This window comes from Electrona antarctica (genome assembly GCF_951216825.1).
Source record: "Electrona antarctica genome assembly, chromosome: 15".
NCBI lineage: Eukaryota > Metazoa > Chordata > Actinopteri > Myctophiformes > Myctophidae > Electrona > Electrona antarctica.
In genome coordinates this window covers 26833922-26857178 of record NC_136796.1, presented here as the reverse complement: position 1 = coordinate 26857178, position 23257 = coordinate 26833922, and the positions used below count along the sequence as shown (strand labels likewise).

Sequence of the window (23257 nt, the reverse complement as noted above, 5' to 3'; positions counted from 1 at the left end):
GCAAATGTCAGTAGCTCAAGATGAAGGGTCGTTTTAATCATCATGTATGTACAACAGTTGAAACCTAAAATGAATGTAAGGTTCATAGAACTTTATTTGGAAGTTCAGACAAGGCAAATACAGGAGCACAAAACATCATGATGAGGTGTCACACAATGCTTCTGGGTTTAAATAATTAATGGGTATAAGGTCATGAGGGTTAAGAACAAGGCCCGAGGGTGGTGAAAGAACACATTTAAGCCCGAGCCTGTCGTTTCTCCTGGAAGTCAGCAATTCGGCTTTCCATCACAGGTCTGAAGTGCCTGATCAATCCCTGGAGAGGAAAATAAAGTCAATGAGTGAAATGAGAGCTCTAGAAGCTATTTTGTTCATAGCCTTTGATTTAGTGTCATCTGATAAATTGTATTTATCCTATGCCAGTGTGTGGATGTGCTTGTTTTAATTGTCTACAAAGTTGGCCTTTTTGGTAATAGTCTGCATTTTAATGTTTTATATTGAAGCACGTTTTTCATTAACGTATCATGCACAGTTAGCCTGCTCTCTGTATCTGACGGAGTCCTTTATTTTGGCGAGGGTCTCACAACTAAGTTATGCATGGCCTAGGTCACAATATTTTAATCGTTTGCTTCAGTAAAACTAGTGTAGATGGAAACTGTGCCTGTACTTACTTGCACGGGCCATGCAGCACCATCACCCAGCGCACAGATAGTGTGGCCTTCGATCTGCTTACTGATCTCCCAGATCATGTCGATCTCTGACTGCCGTGCGTCACCTTGCACAAAACGCCACATCATGTTGTTCATCCAGTCAACTCCTATGAAGGGTCAAGAGAATAGAAAGATACATTTTGAGATTTGTTAGGGTCTTGGTATTAGGATACCAAACATGATAACTAGCCATCAACATTATGTAAAATCCTCTATATTTGTATAGCAGTAGTGCAGCAACTAAACAGGGATGAATTTAAACCCAAATCCAAAATATACAATGAATCCTTACCCTCCCTGCAAGGTGTGCATTGTCCACAGCTCTCATGTTTGTAGAACTCAATCAGGCGTGCAATAGCTTTGATAATGTCTGTCTGCAATGACAAAGCAGTTTCTCATCATACTGTCCCAATTAGCCCTTCGCTAAGTCCCTCCCCAACCCGTCCTTGTCCAATAGGCACGTTAGCAGTGAGACAGGGCAACTGTCCTTCTCCCCCATAGAGATGCATGTAAAATGACGGGATTTCTCCATATAAATAATCGATCATTTCAGTAACAAGAGCATCAAAATGTCTTCTAAATCAACCAAGTCAACCAAGCCTGCAGTAGGCTATGCACTGGACAAATTTGCATGACATTATATAAATAAACTAGACATACGAGGAAATGACAGAGGGAGAAATCAACTTTTAACAACAGACAGCTAGGAGGTGCCGAAAGCTTGACCTGCATACCAACAGTTGCTAAACTATTTGGATTGGCATTGGACAAATCGCTTTTTGGGGTGGGATTTAGCTGTACATGAATTTGGCTTGGGGGTGCGGAACATCTGTATGCCCAGTAACATAAGCACATACTGTCAACAGGATCTCATTTAATGTAGCATGATTGTCTACAGGTGACAAACTCACAGATTTGTCCATGACAATGAGAGCAGCTGTGCCCAGGCCGGTCTGGGCTTGTAAGAGGCCATCAAAGTCCATCAGCACGGTTTCACACACATTCTTGGGAATAAGGGGTGTGGAAGATCCACCAGGGATCACACACAGCAGATTGTCCCAGCCACCACGCACTCCACCTGAGACAGTAACATACATTTTAACCAAAGGTAAACAAACCAAATTACATTTGCTATTCAGCTGATATTTGGATTGTTAAAGAGGAGGGTGTTGCCATTAAAAAATAAGTTATTACATTTCCAGTAGCTGTCGTTTTGGAAATGTACATACAATCTATTATAGCATTTTCAAAAACACAAAGACACAGAGATTTTAACATAACATGCATTTCTGAAGCTGGTTTCTTCCAGTAATAGCATGTTGCATCAATCTCAACATGGCCATTGTAACATTATTTGTACCGCAATGCCTCTCGATGAGGTCTTTCAAAGGGACAGACATCTCCTCCTCCACTGTGCAGGGGTGGTTAACGTGGCCAGAGATGTTGAAGAGTTTTGTGCCGGAGTTCCTTTCTCTGCCAAAGCCCAGGAACCATGAGCCTCCGCGACGACAAATGGTTGGCGCCACGGCTACGGTTTCCACATTGGCAACAGTTGTTGGGCAACCAAAAACACCTTTAAAACAGAAACACGGCAGGGGTTATTAGATATAGGCACAAAGAGTGAATGGCAATAGCAATTCATTGTGCTGAATTTCTACTTCAATCATCAGATGAACCACCTGACTCAGTCAGTTCACGAGGAAGGGCCCTTGGTGGAACAACCTTACCCACTTGAGCATTGAGGAAGTTGAAACAGGACTCAAAATGAGTGGCATTAATTGTCATCTGCTGACTTAAAAATCAGTCTAACTCATGTTGATTAGGTGATGCTCCCTGCTCCCTAGGCAGTAGGCACTATATCAATTGCAGCCACAGCTCCTAATGATTCATTAGTGACAAAACAAAATACCCTTTCCCTGTAGCTTCCTGCATTTTAAAAGTTTATTGCATGAAATGAAATGAAATCTATATTTACCCAGGGTATCTGGGCTAAGCTCAAGAACTTGTTTCCAGCCAGGCCCTGCTCATAGAACACATTTCATCGTAGTGGTTGATGCCTTGTTCAAGGGCATTTCAGCGGTGGTAATTTTAACGTGTCGGACGGCTGATTCGAACTGGGAACCTTCCGGTATCTAGACCGCGCCGCTATCCGTTCGGCCACCGCTGCCACGCTGCATTTAGTTATGTACTGGAAAAACGTATTTACAATATATTATTGAGGAGAGCTAGCCCCTCCTAGTGTAGATTTTCGTCTTACACAAACATTAAATTCCCATCGACAATGAATGGAGAATTAACATTTTATGTGTCTGAGCAAATCGGTATTTGTCCTACACAAAGATTAAGTTCCTATTGACAATGAATGGACAATTTTATGTATAGTGACTGAGCAAATCGGCTTAGTGTCTATATTTGTCCTACACAAATATTAAGTTCCCATTGACAATGAATTGAGAACTTTACGTCAGTGTCTGAGCAAATTGGTTAGTGTCTATTTTTGTTTACACAAGCATTAAATTCCCATTGACAATGAATGGACAATTTTACGTCTATTATTTTTTGTCTATTTTCCGTCATGATGATGTACGATGATAAGAGTGCCCCTCACTTCACACTAGGGTTTAATATTTATCCCGGATTTGGCTCATTTTAAATCCCGGGAATTTGCAGACCTTTTCCCGGGCTACCCGGGAATTCCAGAAAGAAAAAAAAGTGCTCACCAAAATGCATTCATATGTATACTTAATATTTTCAATAGAATAGTGATATTTTATTGTTTAATACGTTTTATTTGAACGAATTACAATTACAATTAAATTATTAGATTCAAATATGAATAATGTATATAGGCCTAGGCCTACGCTATTCAGGAAGTGACACTAGGCCTATACAGTGCTGTGTGTCCCCTTCTCCGCTGAGAAGGTGATCATCTCGTTTAAGTACTTTATGAAAAGTCCGATTGGGTATGAAAATGAAATGGGTATGAAAATAGGCAGCAGGGCTAAGGCACGCAACACACTGATTATTGATCCTATACACAGGTTTATTGTTTGTCTTTAGTTCAATGTTTGTTTTGTAAACGCCATTGACAATGAAGGGAAGATTTACGTCTTAATGCAATGGCTGTAGCCCGATTTCTTTGTGCTTCGCCTTACAAGCTGACAGGTCTCATCTGTGGTCTTGTACATCGCATAATGTTATCTGCACGACACCATCGTGTGACGAAAGATAATCCAGGAATATGGCATAGCATTAAATATATTCCGGACGCAACACTGTAGGCTACATCAGAGCATATAATTGGTCGTTTAATAGATTGCAGCTGAGCTCTGAGCTCATCAATGCAAACTACAAAGCCTGGATCCCGGGATAAAAACCCTACTTCACACGGGTGCGATTTGTTTTTCTTCTTTTTCTTAAATTTTTATCCCACGATTTTGCAACCCATTTTTTCACCCAGTGTCAAGTATCTAATGTAATCCTGGGCGCTACACTTCCTCTGCCAACCTGGGGGGCAGTGGACTGACCTCATGCTTCCTTCTATGCATGAGGAGTCCAGGCTGCTTGTTTTCACCGGACAGGGGAGAGTTTCCCAGGCCGGACGTAGCGTGTGAAAGGAACACGTTATTCCGACCAGTTCCTTTCCCCTCCATCAGGCGCCCCGGCTGACCAGGGGGAGGTAGTTTTAGAGACCAGGATAACTGCATGTTTTTGTGAGGGTACCTACCCTAGGGGACACAGGGAGAACATGCAAGCTCCACACAGAGAGGCCCTTCCGCCAACTGTTACGGCCCTATGTGGCCTCGTATTGTGTGTTAACCCTCCTGAGTGATTTTTGTGATTTCTGTGCCCTACATGGTATTTGGTGGGTGGAGTCGTATGGTGATTGGAGGAGTGGCTTGTTTGGAGGCACACCTGGGCCTCATCTCATCAGCCAGCCACCAGCATAAAAGGCTGGGAGAAGCTCCTCGTCAGTCTTGTTACCCTCCGTCACCTGTGCTGATCTTGTGTAGGCTGTAGTCTGTAGGCTGTGTGCCATATCTGCTTAGTGCTATATCTTTATTTACTTAGTGTTTAAAGTACAGACCACAGAAGGCTATATTTTGGCATTGTAACACCACATGCTGCTGAGACCCTGTGCTTCTGTCTAGCCAATACTAGTCAGACAAAGTTGTTAAAAGTTAAACTCATTATAAACCACTGTCTAAGTATCCCAAGCCATTGGGCCTGTGTACCACAACCAGGGAAGCTGTATAGGGTAAGGGTGTGCTGCTATTTCTTTTGTGCCCCAGTTTTGACTCATTGTTTTCTGTTTAGTCAGGGAGCCTAGATTGTAATTTTCTTTTTGGTGTAGTATAGCTTGTTTATTTTCTAGGTAGGGTTGGGGGGTGTTTTGTTTGTTGTTTTAGCCTTGGCCACCCTGATGACATAAATATACAGCTTGCCCTATGTCTTGATTTGTGAACCCTATTTCTCAAATAAATGACACTTTTGCTTGAATGGGTTTGTGATCCTTGAACAGCACTCATATATTACTCCTTTGGAGCCAAGACCCCATATATGGTCATAAGGTTCGTAATACCAACCCCGCCTCGGGTATGGGCACTGACACGGAGAAGAGAACACACCCCCAGCACCCACAGCGTCCCAAGCGGGAATCGAACCCAGGACCTTCTCATCATCATTTTTCGACCGCAGTCGAGATCGTGGATTTCACAATATCACGCCGACTTCCCGGTCCTTCATTGCCATCCCCAGTTCCTGCTTACTGATGCCTGTGTCCCTAGCGATGACATCAGGGAACGACAGCTTTCTATATTTGGTCTGCTTTGAGGCAGGACTCCAGAGAAGAAGGGAAGATATAACCTCATTGTCAGCTCTGTAGCAGTGGCCGGCAAACTGTGTTCTTCTGGATCGGACTAGTGAAGAAACACGGGGAAGGTTGCCGTATATTATACCTTCTAGCTGTGAGGCGACAGCACTACCGACTGTGCCACCGTGCCCCCCCACGCGTGTGATTTTTAAATCGAGATACCAACGATTGTAGCTTCAATCATGTGATCATAGCGCACAGCGGACATGCTTGCAGAGACTCTTGGTTAAAGAGTCAAAGATGTTGGCTGCCATGATATTTGTATCGAAATAACACAGACACCCCAAACTACATATTGCTGCTATAATAGTAATGCTCTTCTCAGCAGGGACAGTCAGGGAACAATCCAAACAACCTCCCATGCATGAACTCACCCACGTCAGCAGGAAATGGGGGCTTCAGACGGGGCTTCCCCTGCTTGCCCTCCAAGGACTCAATGAGCGCAGTCTCCTCTCCGCAGATGTAAGCTCCGGCACCACGCACCACAAATACGTCAAAGTCATAGCCAGAGTCGCACGCATTCCTGCCAATCAGCCCAGCAGCATAGGCCTCATTGACAGCAATCTAAGAAAAGTAAAAAGCAAAAAGTAAAATATACAGTATGGCTACAGTAATATATAACTGTGATAAATTTCAAGGTCCAGATTTAGGACTTTGAGGTGTATCACGGATGTATTATCGTCTGTTTTGTAATTGTCATTTACAAAGTAGCATTGAAGTGTAATTTTATTTCTGCCTCTTGGCCAGTTCCCACTTGAAAGAGTGACTCAATGTGTTTTTACTGGTTAAAAACACATTGGTGTCAAAATAAATAAAGGACCGACCTCATCTTATCATGTAAAGCTTTCTTACTTGCAGGTTGGACGACTCGTTGTAGAACTCTCCTCTGATGTAGATGTAGGCAGCACGGGCCCCCATGGCCCTGCCAGCAATCAGGCAGCCCTCCACCAGCTTGTGAGGATCGCCACGCATGATCTCTCTGTCCTTACAGGTGCCAGGCTCTCCCTCATCTGCATTCACTACCAAATACTTGGGCCTGAAGATGAATAAGGGTTGGAAAACAACTGGCATTCACTAGCATTCATTTCCATCCCTAGTTGAATTCATAAGGAAATGACTAAAACTATTGCGTGTTAGAACTGTACATTAATAACAGCATAATACTCATTAGATGTTTTCTTTGAATACCACCTTCTAATACTAGTTTCTGTCCTACTGGGATAACTGCATTCACATTGTGCCCTTCAAGCAGAGACGAAATGTTTTTATAATAGTCATGGGGGCCCTCCCACTTCTTTTAAGCCAGTAGATAGAATGAACTTGCAACAGGTGTCCTAAATACACTATATTGCTATAAAAGGGCAATAAAGATTTGTGTGGAATAACTGCTGGAACTGTGTGCAATAAAAATGTGGAGGAGCACTGCAGAAATACACCATACCCTTGGCTTGAATGTCAAGGAGGCCAACTCCAGCTGAAATGCACAGTGCCTTGGTCAAGAGCAATGTGCAGGAGTACTATGTACAGTACATGCATATCTTTGTGTGTGGGGGGAAACCCACGCAATCACATAGGCTACTCCTTATTTTGGAACTGAGACAAACAAGAGCTCTTTCAAAGTTCTTTCTTTAGATGCGTTTCTTTTTGCTAGCTACTAAGAGAAAGTCATCCAAAAATCCTCAAATACTGAAAAGTAAAGTTGGCAACAGAGAATAGTATACCGATTCCAACAAAGCAAAGCCATTGTGACTTATCTGTCCACAGCTTATCTAATTTGACTGCACTATGAGGAGTTCAGCACCACAGTGCACCCTGATGACAGATTTGTAATTGTCTGTGCCTGTCATCCAACTATAAATGCACAAAATATCTGCCAGTGTCCGTCTGTAGTTCTGCCCAACATGCACACGCCCGAGACAAGGACAACATCCTCTGCAAAAAGACAAAGAACATACAATGACAACTGTTGCCACAGATTTGATTAGTAGTAGCATATTGTATCTTAATGGAGTCTGTTTTAAATAGCCTAAAGACAATCATCTGTCTGTCCCCATCCATAGCCTTCGATCAAGACAATCATAGATGTATTTTATCGAGTCTGACTTTTGGATCAAGCCATAGGCTTTCTTGGGTTTTAACCCATTGATGCCTGAGACCGAATCTGGGAACGCCTTCTAGGGCCTGACCTAAGGTTTCTGAAAACCTTCAAATTCTGATGATTTTTTTTTAAAATAATTATGTTGCTACATGTATAGCAATAGCTGATGAGACACAGAGAGCGCGCCGGCATCAAGGGTAGAACAACGTATACGTTGCACCAGGCATCAATGGGTTAAATCGTCTTAGCAGATGAACAGTACCTGTGCTTTTTTCTGCAAACTGTTAATATTCAATCAAAAAAGACTTGATTCTGTAGTTCACGTATCTCGAGAACCATCCGACCGACGACTTCAGTTCAAACTACGCGCCCACTGCGCCCAGTTGAGTCAGTCAGATAGGCGGTTGTACGGAAACGCTGATCCGACCAACACACCCATATATAGGTAGTTATGGAGATCCAGTTGTCCAGAACGCGGCATACTAATTCCTACACGGGTTGTGCTTATAACCACGCCCCCGGGCAAGTTAAAGGTGTAGAGCAACGGAAATGGTGGACATTTTATTTAGAAATTTCAGCTTGAAACGATGGCTCTGGTTTCTGAACCAATCAGAGCGTCACATCTCTCCAGGCTATGGGGTCTCAAAGTCTGACTTCCTGCACGTGAATTTCGTTTGTAAACAAAGTGACAGAGACATGGGGAAAAGCCAGCGGATTATTTCTAACCTATATACATATTTTAGCGTGATGATTCAGTTTAAAACAAGTAATACTCTGTCTGGATGTCATCTTGAATGAGATTAAAAAGTAGTTCTTTAATCAAAACCAGCTGTGGAGGTCGTCAAATGAAGCATGGGAATCAAACTGGTGAGCTTCATTTTTATTGGCTTTTATTGATGTGTATCTCTACACGTCATCACGCAACACGTTTAAAAAAAAAATGTATGGACTTCTGATATAAAAACAACACACAAAAACATTTTTTGGGCATCCATTGTTAGGTATGCCCATATGATGACCACGGATATGGTTATTGGCCCTCATTTATCAATTGAGTGTAAATTCTGCCCCAAATTCGAGTGTAGGTTTCGTAGTACACCAACGTCGCGTCAGCATTTATAAAGTGATCGCAAACAGCTGATCCTTCCATAATTTAAACAAGATTAGTGAACGAAAACCTGAACCTGTGATTCTGTGAAGCATTAATTAAATAACATTGCTCACGTCATTGGAATGAGTTTGGACACGCACAGGCAGTGACAAATGCCGTTTTGCAAATAGCTGCATCTCCTCCTCCGCTCCTGTTCTGTCTGTCTCTGTCATGCATGCACGTTTATGACATTACTGGTGGTACCTTATGTGGTACTGGTGGTAGCAGAGACGAAATGTTTTTATAATCATCATGGGGGTCCGCCCGCCCAACCGCCGCTGGCAGGCTGGCATCACTGTTGCCAGCCAGGGTGTTCTTGCTGGTGGTGGTTTCATAATTTCATATTGTGATCAAGTAGCCTAAGCATCTGGTATTGCGAGACTTTTGCATTTAAAACGCTACTGCACCTGCTTCTATTGTCTGAAACACTAGTGCGCCTGCTCTACTGACACCAACGTTCGTGTCAGTGGAAGTAGAGTGTACTTCCGAGGCTTCATGTGCTGGGTGATCAACTTCATTGAATAGGTGGGGGCACCCATTATCTAGATGCATTATAACTCTTGATTCCAACTTGCATCATTCCTGACTTGCATCGTTTCCATGTAGGCTGGTGCCGTTTGTCTATTATTGTAATAAGTTACTAGATTCAAATTTAGATCCCCATATATGGGCATGTTATGATTGTGACGCCCACCCACCACCATAATTGTACAGCATTATCCTGTCTGATGTGTGTTTATTTCAAGGCTGACCTGCCATCACTGGGCTTGTTCATGAAACTCCACTTCATGCCAGTAGGAAAACCAGCTCCGCCTCTGCCACGAAGGCCAGACACCTTGATCTCGTTGAGGATCCAGTCCACCCCCTTTAACAGGATCTCCTTAGTCTTGTACCAGTCTCCTCGTTGCAACGCTCCCTTCAGCCTGAAACAAACCGCAAAAGTGCGACAAACCATGATGATGCAAAGTCACATATTCAAATGTGTGACAAAGGCCCCATTTAGACTGCAGTCAAATTAATGTAATATACTGTACTTGTATACAATAATAATCCACAATATTAGGAAGATCTACATTTTCATCAGGTGTTCCAAATAGAGGCTTTACTCTTTTTTCCCCTGTGCTTCATCAAATACGGACGGTACACTTTAGATTAAAAACACCTCATGAAAATGTGTCAGCTGTGTTACCTCCAGTCATGACGACCATAAAGGTTTGTGAAAATCCTGTCCTGGTCTGCCAGAGGGCCATATGTTGTCTTCTTGGGTGTATCCTTCAGAAAAACGAGAAAATTAGAAGACAAGTCAGATTTATTGTAATCATTCATAATGTGAACAGTCTGGGATATACCACAGTTTTTCATCCAGTGGTCCATGGCCATGACATAATTACAGACAGCTGTTTTAATAATGTAAAAGAAAGAAACGTTTTCAAAGCAGCAGCTTGAAATAAAATGACTTTTAAGGGCTTTCGCTGTTTTAATTGAGTTGATCACTATGTAATGTGTTATTACTATGTTATTATTACCAGTCATTTACTTTATTCATCTATGTTTTGTTTTCTTTGTCCCCCCCATTGTACATTGTTGATGTGTTGTAATCTCGGCACCACTGAAAAAGAGGGTCTCAGCCCTCAGTGTGTTCTCCGAGAACTAAATAAAGGTTGAAATGAAAAATGAAAATGGTGTAGTTGTAATGTGCCTAAATAGCAGATCTACAAGCTCACAGTGATCTTGTAGATCAGCTATTTTCAATGCATGACATTGGCATGCAACTTAGAATAAATCTGGCTTTAAGATCAGAAATGTTAAATATTCATATTTAATATTAATAAAATAGAAATGACTGTTACAAACTAAATACATTGTTGTGGGATGGTGGTGTGGTCCTTGAGGAAGCATGCTAGGTGGCCCAGGTTCATAGCCCAGAAATGGTTGAGAAACACTGGGTTACACATTTCCGGTCATATACCTGAGCTGCTGTACTGTTGAATCTTGTGATTGCAGTCACCCCACCTTGACTGACAGCAGCTGGGACGCGGACCACCACGCTCACAACTGCCCGACATGCACGCGCCCGAGACAAGGACAACATCCTCTGCAAAAAGACAAAGAACATACAATGACAACTGTTGCCACAGATTTGATTAAAGATGTGTCTTAAGAAGCACAATAAGAACATACAATGATAACTGTTGCCACAGATTTGATTAGTAGTAGCATATTGTATCTTAATGGAGTCTGTTTTAAATAGCCTAAAGAGAATCATCTAGTCTGTCCCCACCCATAGCCTTGGATCAAGACAATCATCACCACCATCACCCACTCCACCCTCACCTCCCGCCTGACTGACATCAAAACATGGATGCAAACAAACTTTCTAAAACTCAACTGCAATAAATCTGAAATCCTCATCATTCGCCCGACTCACTCACCCACTCCTCTCATGACTTCTCCCTCACCATTGATGGCTCCACTGTCACCCCCTCCACCCGAGTCCGCAACCTCGTGTCATCCTTGACCCCACCCTCTCCTTCCAGCCCCATGTCAACAAGATCACCAAAAACGCCTTTTTCCACCTCCGCAACATCGCCCGCCTTCGTCCAATGCTATCTCACACTGCCGCTGAGACACTCATTCATGCCTTCATCACATCCAGACTCGACTACTGCAATAGCCTCCTCTATGGCGTCACCACCAAGGTCCTCAAAAAACTACAGTACGTACAAAACTCCGCCGCCCGCCTGCTAACCAGAACCCGATCCAGGGACCACATCACACCCGTCCTCCGTGAACTCCACTGGCTCCCAGTCAAGTTCAGAATTGATTTCAAAATACTCACCATCACCTACAAAGCCCTTAACAACCAGGCCCCCCGCTCCCTCAGGTCAAGTACTGCCAACCAACTGGAACCCCACAAGTCCAACAAACGCCTTCGCAGTGGCCGCCCCTTCTCTGTGGCTGCACCCGATCCCCACCTTATCAATCCATTGAATGGTCAAGTTGTCATGAATTGTCACCCATTCGTCTGGGCCCAGTAGGTCCCTACTGGCCTACCAGGAGATTCTGGTAGGCGCTGTCAGCCAGTTCTATCGTTGACACCATGTTAATGCCTGTGCTGTCACGTGAGGGTTAGGGTTAGGGGGTTAGGGTTAGGGGGTTAGGGTCAGGTTTAGGGTTAGGGTTAACCCTAACCCTCACGTGACAGCACAGGCATTAACATGGTGTCAACGATAGAACTGGCTGACAGCGCCTACCAGAATCTCCTGGTAGGCCAGTAGGGACCTACTGGGCCCAGACGAATGGGTGACAATTCATGACAACTTGACCATTCAATGGATTGATAAGGTGGGGATCGGCTGGTGGAACTCACTCCCAACACACATCAGAGCTGCCCCCACCTTCGAAATGTTCAAAAGCACACTCAAAACCCACCTTTTCAGACTGGCTTTCCCTACATAACCCCCCCTACATAACCCCCCCTACATAACCCCCCCTACATAACCCCCCTACATAACCCCCCCTACATAACCCACACACACACACACACACACACACACACACACACACACACACACACACACACACACACACACACACACACACACACACACACACACACACACACACACACACACACACACACACACACACACACACACACACACACACACACACACACACACACACACACACACACACACACACACCCTTCTTGTTTGTCCACTAGTTTTTAACCTTTTAACCTAACCTAACTTGTTTTCTAATACAATTGTTTTTACTTCTGTAAAGCGACTTTGGGTACCTTGAAAAGCGCTATATAAATCGTATATATTAATCATAGTTGTATTTTATCGAGTCTGACTTTTGGAACAAGCCATAGGCTTTCTTGGGTTTTAAATCATCTTAGCAGATCATGTACTGAACAGTACCTGTGCTTTTTTCTGCAAACTGTTAATAATCAATCAAAAGACTTGATAAAATACTCATTGGTCATCACCATTGCCAACACAAGCAACGACTGCAACCTCAACTAGAACACTGAGTGACTGTATCCACCAAATCTACAATTTAATAACAAACTATATATGCTGAATATTTTAAAATAACTATTTCATGTTTAAAGAATTCATTGTTGTGACTTGTGACACAGTATAACCTCATGAGTAAACAGAAAGCTTTAAAGGACCACTTCACCACTTTAACCTACGGTATCTTCATATAATAGGTCCTCACTAATAATCATGATAAAATGGCACAATTCTTTTCTACTCAGTCTGTCTCATAGCCCCTTTCGGGACCCTAGTTTACCATTTCTGAAGTTTGGACGAAGGTAACCCTAGGGTCCCTGATCGGTTATTCCACTCTCCATGGGATGCAGATGTACATACTCTGTTCGCGGAGAGCCGCGCCACCGCTTGAGTGTTGGTGAGATGTTTCAAAGATGCATAACACGGCTATAGGAGACAATGGAAACGTGTACGAAATCGCATTAACCGCCGATGCCGTTAAGTATTTTAAATCTTTTTTTTAAAGTTTTGGCTTCTCTGAAAGTCTCTCTTCCTCACTTCCCATGTCCCGCCTCCCACGACACAACAGCATTATAAACATCCTGCATACATACACGCAGTCGGCCAATCAGAGGCAGTAACTAGGACGTGCAGCTAGCCAGTCGCCGCTCGGGAGGCGGTACAATGGATATAAGGAAGTCAAGGAAGTGAGGAAGAGAGAATTTCAGAGAAGCCAAAACTTCTTTTTTTTTTAAACGTAACGCCACCGGCGGTTAATGCGATTTCGTACATGTTTCCATTGTCTCCTATAGCCGTGTTATGCATCTTTGAAACATCTCACCAACACTCAAGCGGCGGCGAGGCTCTCCGTGAACAGAGAGTATGTACATCTTCATTGCATGGAGAGTGGAATAAAATCGATCAGGGACCCTAGGGTTACCTTCGTCCTTACTTCAGAAAAGGTAAACTAGGGTCCCGAAGGGGGCTACATGGATAGGGCTGTGGGCAGTTCAGAAACCCATCCACCAGTGACATCATCGATGGAGAATCCAAGCTAATAGAAACGGCAGGCTTTCTAGTCCTGAAAAGTTGCAATGCTAAAATGGAAGCCATCGTTATCACGATAATACAAATCTAATAATTTTTGTAAAAAAAAATCTTGTTTTAAAAAAAAATCTGCCTAACGATGATGTCGGGGCAGCGGTGGCCGAACGGTTTGCGGAGCGGTCTTGATACCGGAAGGTCGCCAGTTCGAATCCCCGGACCGGCACGTTAAAATTACCACCGCTGAAGTGCCCTTGAGCAAGGCATTGAACCCCAACCATGAAATGTTCTATGAGCAGGGCGTGGCTGTAAACAAGCATCTCGAGCTTAGTCCACTTACCCTGGGTAAACAAAGAACTTTGCTTTGCTTTTTTTGTCACTGGTGGACGGGTTTCTGAACTGCCCACAGCCGTCCTATGAGACACCGACTAGAAAATGATTGTGATATTTCATCATGATTATTAGAGAGGACCTATTAATATATGAAGGTTGAAAAGTGGTGAAGTGGTCCTTTAAGTAACCTACGTTATGTCAGCTGTTATGCAGCAGAGCTGAGACTTCTATCATCGCATGAAAAGCAAATTACACTAAGCATGCACGTCTGGGCTGTGATAACCATATAGATTACCTTCAGCCCAAGTCAAGTTCAAAACAACAAAATAGTCCGATATGACCTCCATGCTCACAAAATGCTAACGTCGCTAGTTAGCCGCGGATTCGATCACAGAAATCACATTGTGTGCAAGCATTATCGTGACATTTCTACCGGTCCTAAACCATCCAGTTCACATTGTTGCTTTTTAAAACCACGATACTAGTGAATGATGTTTTGTTTTGCCCCAAAATTCTTACCTTCGATGTGTCCCGAGCTTAGAACGTAGAACGGAAACGGAAGCTGCACTCTGCCCGACCCGGATACAAACAATCGTCAACAAAACGGTGTCACTTACAAAATATAATTTACAAATCAAATAACAAAAAAAATATGAAATAATGAATAATTAAACATTTAATTCATCTATTCATTAAATATAAATGTAACTTAAATAAATTAAATTTCAGACATACATAGGGAAGAAGCATTTGCTGAAAACTACCACGTGGGTGCACTGTTGCAGTATGATTGAACATACACACAAACTTTTAACTGGTTTGTGTGACTTTGTTTGTGGCAAGAGCAAGACTATGTCCGTGGCACTTTTGTTATTATTATTATGTAATATATTTTTTTAATATTCACAATCAAAAAATAGTTTGAATAATTTATAATAATAATATTGCCTATTATTATTATGTAATATCTTTTTTTTTTTAAATAGTTTGAATGATTTTGATAATGTGTCAGGATGACAGGCAATGCTCATTTATGTTGCAGAGGATTGTACCATGATACCCCCTGCACAACTTCACAAGAAAGGCAGCAAATTAGACCACGCCACCCCGGCAACTACCACCCTATTTCTATTCTTAGCTCCATCTCTTAAGACAAAAGTGATGGAAAAAAATTGTCTATTCAAATGCTGGCAAATACTAAGGCTTTCACCATAAACCACTCCATACTGATTAGCAATTGATTTTGATAGCACATCAGTGAGCTGGATGCAATCCTACCTGGAGGGATGGTGGAGGTGAACAGAAAACTCCCCCTCTCCCAGTGAGCTGTGGCGTTCCACAAGGAAGCATATAGGGCCTTTACTGTTCCTAATGAAAACGACATGACATCAGCTTGTGACTGCAGTTTGTTCCTGTTTGCCGATTACTCAACTGTGCTGGTCTCGGACAGGGACAAATTGCAGATTGAAAAGGCCCTCGATCAGCTATAAACTCAGTAGAATCTGCACCTGGCTCACATAACAAACTTTCATTACACTTGGGAAAAACGGAATAAATTTTCTTTGGATCAAATAGTAATCTCAGCAAGGCAGACGGCTTCTCAGTTAAAGTGGGTGACAATATTATCACAAGAAAAGACGAAATTACCTGATTGATTGAAAAACAAAATCTTTCACAGTAGGCCTTATGTAGAATGGGTACATTTCAAACAAAAGCACAAACTGTTACTGTGTGGACGACACCATGAAAAGCACACGACTTGTTTACATGGGTCCACCTACCAGTACCTATTTCCATCCTGGAGGCAAATCTTTCCTGTGATAAAATGGCTACCAATGTAATCAAAAAGGTCAACCAAAGAACAAAATTCCTGTACAGAATCTCCTCACTTGTCAGGAGCCGGAGCCCCCATACAAGGTTTCTTCGACTATGCATGCACCCCATGGTACGACAGCACCACTATAAGGCCCTAAAAACAAGGCTCCAGACATCCCAAAACAAACTGGTCAGGCTACTACTTGGCCTTACTCCCAGAACCCAGCTCATCAGCTCATTTTGATAGGTTGGAATGGCTTAGGGTTGACGACAGAGTACAGCAAATTGCAATGGGTCTGCTCTACAAGATTTGCTACACCACTAAGATACCCATGTATTGTACCTGTCAAAAATACTACTACAGCTCAAACTTCATTTTGCTCCTATGCCACTAAAATGTGGAACGGCCTACCAACATCTGTTAAGAAATGTGAATCCCTAGACTCCTTCAAAACCACTCTCAAAGAGCACTCACGAGCAGCTGCAATTCGAAACTGGACCTGTAAAAAAGCTTTCAAAGTCGCCTCCCCCTGTATATCTGTATATCTTTAAATGTTCGGATGAATTGAAAATGAAGGACCATTATCTGGTTTTATAATACTCTTAGCAGACTTTGTATTGACCTTTACTTTCCTTGAACTGTGCCCATTCTACAACCAATTTTCAATCAATTAATCAATCACCTGTACCACGTACCTCGTACGGTATGTTAGTCAAGTCCAACAGTATGACCACAGTGAAAAAGAGAAAAACATGGCATGTTACATGTTGTATGGAGCACCAAGGAAAAGGAGGGCAGAACTGGACAAGTAAAGCTAATTTTCACTGTTGAGAGAATATGTTGGAAACCCTTGATCCACATGACATGAGCCTCACCATCCCCTCACCTCTGATCAAAGATAGGGACCTATAAAGTTAGGCAACATTAAATACAAATAGGTCCTACCCCAGGCCAGTAGACAGCTAGACTAAGACATGTTGAATGTCATTCAAATGCTATTTGATTGTTTGGAACTTTGGAGTTTGACTGTTATTAACTGATATTAACCAACGCAAATGTGTTGAATAGTGGTTTGGTCAAAGGCCAGGCCTGTTTACTCATTCAGCTGTATACTTAATTGATACTTGAACCAAGGTTCAATGTTTAATTCACACAAAACGTCAGGAAGCTGATGTTTTCAGAGGAAACCTTGCCAGTGCTGCGGTGCCCCACGTTTTATAACTGTTCTCCCAAGGCATGCTATGAACAGAGTCGAGGACTCGAGGCCATCATGATTCATGTGCTTTCATTGGCTAAGGCTTCTATGCTCTGTCTAGTCTACAGTCGGAAACAATGAGCTCGCATTTGACATTAATCATGACATTTTACTTTAGTAATGTTTTTTCAAAGTACAGGTTTATGGTTTATGCTACAAGCTATATTGTTGCAAAATGTAAAACAGATTAATGCATTGCACACTATAGTTAGGTCAGGTTAATTCCCTTGGATATAAACTAAGGTTGTGTTCATGTCAAAGACTACTATGCCATTTTAAGTAAAGAAGTAAAAAGCGGATCTATGTCACACGTTACAAGTAAAGTCAAATTGAACCCTGACTCAGTCCAAGACAACTTGTTCTATTGATAAATCTGGGAGAAAGACCATAGAAGGACCACAATGGAAACAAGCCATCTGTACATCTGTACTTTTTTCCAAACAGTCTCATTATCTCTCTTATTCTGTATAAAATACCATCACTCCTATTACAGCATCAAGGTTGGATACAAACAGGTTGGAAAAACACTGTTAAATTGCTTATATGAATGTGCTTTAGGACTGTACGTGTGTTTGGCATTTACAAGTTGATATTCTTAACAAGACTGACTTAACAATGAGTGAGCAGGTGGGAGATTCAATCCTGTTCAATTAGCCTAGCCTATACTACACTTCAAAGGAGCATGGAACTAGCAGATATCGAATATGTGACCTTCCCATTGTTTGACTACCTCTCTAAGCAAATTAAAATAACTCTTGACCTTTCACTTGACCCGAGCCATATTCAATGCGTCCCAAGTTGTGAGCTTGTAGATCAGATATTTTCGGTGCGGGACACATGCAAAATAAATATAAATCAGGTTTCCATCACTGAACTAGGGGTGGAAAGGTAATCAATTTAATTGATTATAAAAACAATAACAATAATCACTAATTTAATACAATTATCGATTAATAATCATGTCAACATCATTGGAAAAAAGTTTAAAACAAAAATAAAAGAAAATGTGAAAATAGCTGCAATCTACAAGCTCACAACGCGTTATAATGGGAACCATTGTGAGCTTGAAAAAATCAGCTGAACCCATTTTCACTATATTTGCACAACGCCATTGTTCTACAAAGTATATTGATATATATTAAAAAATACTACTACTACCTTGATCATTTACATCAAGTTAATTTACATCCACATGATGAACTCGGACATACACTTGCACATTTACATTATTATATGAAATATACTTAATGATAAGTATACTTTGTACTTTGACATAAGATAATAGTTTATTTGATCATCCCTGCATTGTGCATCTTTCATTCACATCTCATAAAATCACATTTGGACTGTTATATATACAGTCAATTATTTGGACAATGCAATGAAAGTATGCGTTTTTTTGTCATTTTCAAAACAATGACTCACATAAACAGTGTTTACGGTGTTACATTTTCTTATACTAAAGCAATAAACATGATGCTTTAACTATGAAAAAGCTACCCTCATATCCGTGGGAGGGGTTCCAGATTTCCATGTTGTAGAATTATTATGAAGCTGTGAATCTATTGAAATTCTAAATTAATTTAAGGTGCATCAACTCAAAAACAAACCCAACGTACAGAATGTTAATTGTATTCTGTTTAAAAGGACATACATGTTGAGTCTTATGGAGTTAGGGTGTTTTTTTTCTTCTTCTACTTTTTGTTTCATGCTTAAAGTATTTCAATGCAATTTTGTCAGTGTAGGTCGAACTATGGAACTGTGGCACATTTCTCAGAAATCAGACAATAAAGTATAATCACATCATATCATACTATTATGGTGGGAGTTATAAAAGCCAGGCAGATTTGAATGTATAAGTCATAAGGCATAGCAGGAACACAAGTCCAATGTTTTCTTTGCATGCTGTCTTCATGCATAAACGTCACTGCTTCTTACTTGCTGCAGCAACCTGTACACAAATACAATATGTACACACACGCAAAAGACAGAAAGAGAAAACAAATTAGCAAATGTTGTAAGCATTGACCAATCAAATGAAGGGCTTGCTACAATTAGTAATAACCGTTCACGCCAAGCACAATAACTATAAGGCTAACGATAATATCTCATTTTCAAAGTATTTCAAGTAGACAACTATAACGACAAGGATAGTTGTGAACAATATGATTTGGATCACTTTCAAAGCGATTTCATTAATAACATTAATAACAACTCATCTCCGTATAATTAATAATAAGCATCACAGAGGTCATCAAGGTGTCAAACGGGCTAATACACAATCATGACCTTAAATTAAAAAATGTCCTGCACTTTTTACGTCCTGATGGCGCCACTGCATAAACCTCCAACTTGAAATCAACTTACGTATGTATTTATGCTATTTTTTTTGGCTCACTGATAGTAAGGGATAAATCTGAATCTTCAAATTAATTTGACACTTACAGTTATAACAACCAGATAAACCACAGAAACGTGTTAATGTGCTGGGTATGTTAACCATGTTAACAACTCACCTGACCAGCAATTCTATCCAGATCCCTTTGGCCTTGTGAGGTGAGTCTTCGTCCACTGGAAAATACAAATGAACAATTTATTCAACTTGCATAACATGTCTAGTATTACAGTACTTGTCAAAAATAATGCACTGTTAGAACATGGGGGTATAGACTAAGTAAGAAGTACTAATATTACTGCCATGTCCTGTAGTAATGTAAATGTAAAAATTAAAACTAAGCAAACAAAATCATTCAAAAAGGCAAAAATGGTCTCGCTCCTGGCTCCTGAGCTGTGGACTGACCTCCTCCTCACTGTCAGGACTGCAGACTCACACCCCATTTTTTGTTACAGTCTGAAAACTCATCTATTCAGACTCTACCGCACTCCCCATTTCTCAATTCTTGTTTGAAATAGTCAAACCAGCTTATGATTATGTCAGTGGTAGTATAGCCTGCGCTAATGTGTTAGGTTTCTGGTCTAGAGGGGTGGGTCGCGGCAGAGATTTGCGCACGCCCTGATTGGATTGATTGATTGAAGTATTTATTAACAGTTTGCAGAATTACAGTACATTTCAAGCTGTGAGTGGACGTCACGACACCATAAAGCATTACACTTGTTTACCATAGGGTCCACCGTTTTCAATTCATCTTAACATTTAGAGACGTACAAATATACACTTCTATATGGCCAAAAACAGGAAATCATCATAAAGGAGTTAAAAAAGGGGAAAAAACATATATACAGTGAGGGGAAAAAGGGGTGGGTGGGGGATTCAGATTTACGGGGGCCCGTTTCGAATTGCAGCCGTCTGTAGGTGCCCTTTGAGAGCGGTTTTGAAGGAGTCAAGGGATTCACATGTCTTAATGACAGTTGGTAGGGCGTTCCACATTTTTGTGGCATAGGAGCGAAATTAATTTAGTCCCTTGTTTGTGCCGAATCTGGGTTGCACATGGTTTGTTGAACTCCCTCTGGTGTTGTGGGTGTGGACTTCATTGACATTAAGGAAGTATTTAGACAGGTACATGGGTATCTTGGTGGTGTATCGAATCTTGTGGACCAGACCCATTGCAAGATGCTGTACTCTGTCGTCAACCCTAAGCCATTCCAGCCTGTCAAAGTGGGCAGGGGTGAGGTGGGTTCCGGGTGTGAGGCCCAGTAGTAGCCTGACCAGTTTGTTTTGGGAAGTCTGGAGCCTTGTTTTAAGGGCCTTTGAGGTACTGTGGTACCAAGAGGTGCATGCATAGTCGAAGAAACCTTGTACGAGGGCTCCTGTTAGGGTCTTCAAGGTGTTTTTGTTGACCAGTGAGGAGAACCTGTATAGGAATCGTGTTCTTTGGTTGACTTTTTTGATCTCACCGATCTGTCAGTCACCCCCGGCCCCTCCTCTCCCCCCCAGTGCAGCGCTACGTCACATCATTTGGAGCGACGCCCACCCGGAAGGGTTGACTCCCACTTCTAGACCAGAGCGTCCAATGCGTTCCTCCAGGCTTTCATTTTTTGCGCTGACGAAAATGAAAGCCTGATACCGAGGCTAGACGGTAGTAAGGTTTCTGAACTGTCCACAGCCCACCTCTGAGATAGAGTGAGTAAACAAAAATGGTACCATATATGTATGTATGTATGTATGTATGTATGTATGTATGTATGTATGTATGTATGTATGTATGTATGTATGTATGTATGTATGTATGTATGTATGTATGTATATATTTATATATATATATATATATATATATATATATATATATATGAGCATAGGTGAGGAACTATTATATGAAGATATGTGGTCCTTTAAATGCAAAACCTGAAATACCATCATAATATTTAAGAATCTAATCTATTTCAAGTCATCTGAATACATATCAATGCCCTTTAAGGAAATTATTTTTAATTTACTGTTTGATTTTAAGGTAACTAATGTCTTCTTCGTCACCGCTAAACCCTTTATCCCTAAACTTCTTTGCCTTTTTTTTATTATTTTGCAAAACATTTTTAAATAGTTAAAATGGCCAGTCTACAAGCTCACAACGTGTCAATGTAGTTTGGCTAGTTGAACTATTCAAAAATGTTGGGGGATAAGGGGTTTAGCGGTGACGAAAATGGAGCCCATGATGTCCAACCCTCTCACCCGTTTGGGTCTTTTTCCACCATCTTGAGGGCCTCAAGAGCCTGGAGAACCTTCCGTGCCACATTCCTGGAGCCAATGCTAAAGTGGGCGGGGCGTACACCATTCCTCTGGCGCCCGCCATAGATCTTGATCATGGAGCCTGCGCCTACGCCTCCTCGCAAGTATAGATGACGGGCTGTGGATGCTAGCACATACAAAAATCATATAATATAAACCATAAATATACGTCTCTGTATAGTACAGCGGTGTTGTTTGCCGAAAATAACTTAATTTGCGTTCTTGTGTAAATCAGTTATTGTCAGTAAGCGACAGCATCTGCAGCAGTATATATAGACATCTCACCTTAGTATTACAAAGATACAAGCAAAAACATATAGGGCCCTTGGCTTAATGTATTTAAAATGCTATCTACATCGACAAGTTGTGAGTTTGTACACAAAGAAGTTTACAGATAAGGGGTAAGGCACTGGCAAAAATAGGGCCCATAATCTACTTGTATCAACACTGTAACTGGTAATATTCATTATGTGGTTGCTTGTATTCAGCCATACCCAGAATATAGGCTACATTTTGATTTGAATAATTGATCAAGCTGTGTCATTATTTACTAACGAAGCTAAGCTGCCAGTGTCACTGTTTCCATGAATAAATCTGTGTAGGCAACTATATGCAACAAATGTGGGCTGATATTTACATTTTAATAATGTAACGCCTAAGTGTTCAGGAGTCAAACAGAACACTACACAGTTTCATATTGTTTGGCTCACTGTCTGCTGACGCTGCTGTGTCTTGTATTCTTCAGTGTCTTCATGTGTCTCAGTTTTGTTGTTTTTTTTGTTTTTTTTACTGTGTTCTTGCTGTTGCTTTTCTGTGTTTTAGCCACACGTGTATTTAGTTTTTATTCTTCTGTGCAGCACTTTGTAAACCTTGTTGAGTTGAAAAATGTGCTATAAATAAAGTGGATTGGATTGGTATCAAACTTATGGTCACTGTATGGGCCCTATAGTATGCCAGTGTTTCCCAAACTGGGGGTCAGAACATCCAGGGGGTCCCCAAATTATTTTGGGGTGTCCCCAGATGATTAGCTTAACATTAGGCCTATAGTTCGGCTATTTTCACAATATTTATCTCTGGAACCGAGTCAAACTAAACATAATGCCTCAACTCCTACAATTCCAATTGCTTGTCAGGGTGGGGGGCCGGTCCCCAGTTCAAATATGATTATTTTGGGGGGTCGCGGCCTGAAAAGTTTGGGAACCCTTATTGCTGCCACCCTTCTAGATAAGTATCCCACACACCTACTCTGGTGTAGAACCAGTTATCATCACAGGGGGCCAACTCCTTATG

General features: G+C 41.6%; 2 protein-coding genes across 3 annotated transcripts in view; both read right to left on the bottom strand.

The window, feature by feature from the left end:
- Positions 1-15: 15 nt before the first annotated feature.
- ndufv1 (NADH:ubiquinone oxidoreductase core subunit V1) lies at positions 16-14865 on the bottom strand. 2 transcript variants are annotated; one of them, XM_079523248.1, is made up of 11 exons: positions 14732-14865; positions 10798-10923; positions 10018-10100; positions 9581-9751; positions 6433-6616; positions 5955-6144; positions 2068-2280; positions 1619-1785; positions 1000-1081; positions 669-814; positions 16-313 (listed from the first exon to the last, which is right to left on the bottom strand). In XM_079523248.1, exons 2-11 carry the CDS (start codon positions 10918-10920, stop codon positions 236-238), a joined length of 1437 nt encoding a protein of 478 aa, XP_079379374.1. In that variant the 5' UTR covers positions 10921-10923; positions 14732-14865; the 3' UTR covers positions 16-235. The 2 variants fall into 2 exon arrangements, with proteins under 2 accessions (XP_079379374.1, XP_079379373.1); XM_079523247.1 differs by lacking the exon at positions 14732-14865 and having other exon boundaries at positions 10798-10954.
- Positions 14866-18489: 3624 nt separating this feature from the next.
- The window catches only part of LOC306938891 (small ribosomal subunit protein eS19), a 5770-nt gene continuing 1002 nt past the window's right edge, over positions 18490-23257 (bottom strand). Inside the window, exons 3-6 of the mRNA XM_079523250.1 lie at positions 23209-23257; positions 21911-22094; positions 19800-19854; positions 18490-19234 (exon numbers count right to left, since the gene is read on the bottom strand). The exon at positions 23209-23257 is cut by the window's right edge and continues 52 nt beyond it. Of these exons, the coding sequence (XP_079379376.1) occupies positions 19208-19234; positions 19800-19854; positions 21911-22094; positions 23209-23257 (315 nt within the window). The 3' untranslated portion in view covers positions 18490-19207. The remainder of the gene's footprint in view (positions 19235-19799; positions 19855-21910; positions 22095-23208) is intronic.

Excerpts from the sequence above, each read along its gene's own strand:
- ndufv1 (XM_079523247.1), bottom strand. The coding sequence starts at position 10,944 with ATGTTCTTTGTCTTTTTGCAGAGGATGTTGTCCTTGTCTCGGGCGCGT. Across the intron at positions 10,101-10,797 it reads TCAACAGTACAGCAGCTCAG|GATACACCCAAGAAGACAAC; the intron begins GTATATGACCGG and ends GTTTTTCTGAAG. Across the intron at positions 2,281-5,954 it reads CCCATTTCCTGCTGACGTGG|GTGTTTTTGGTTGCCCAACA; the intron begins GTGAGTTCATGC and ends TCTGTTTTAAAG.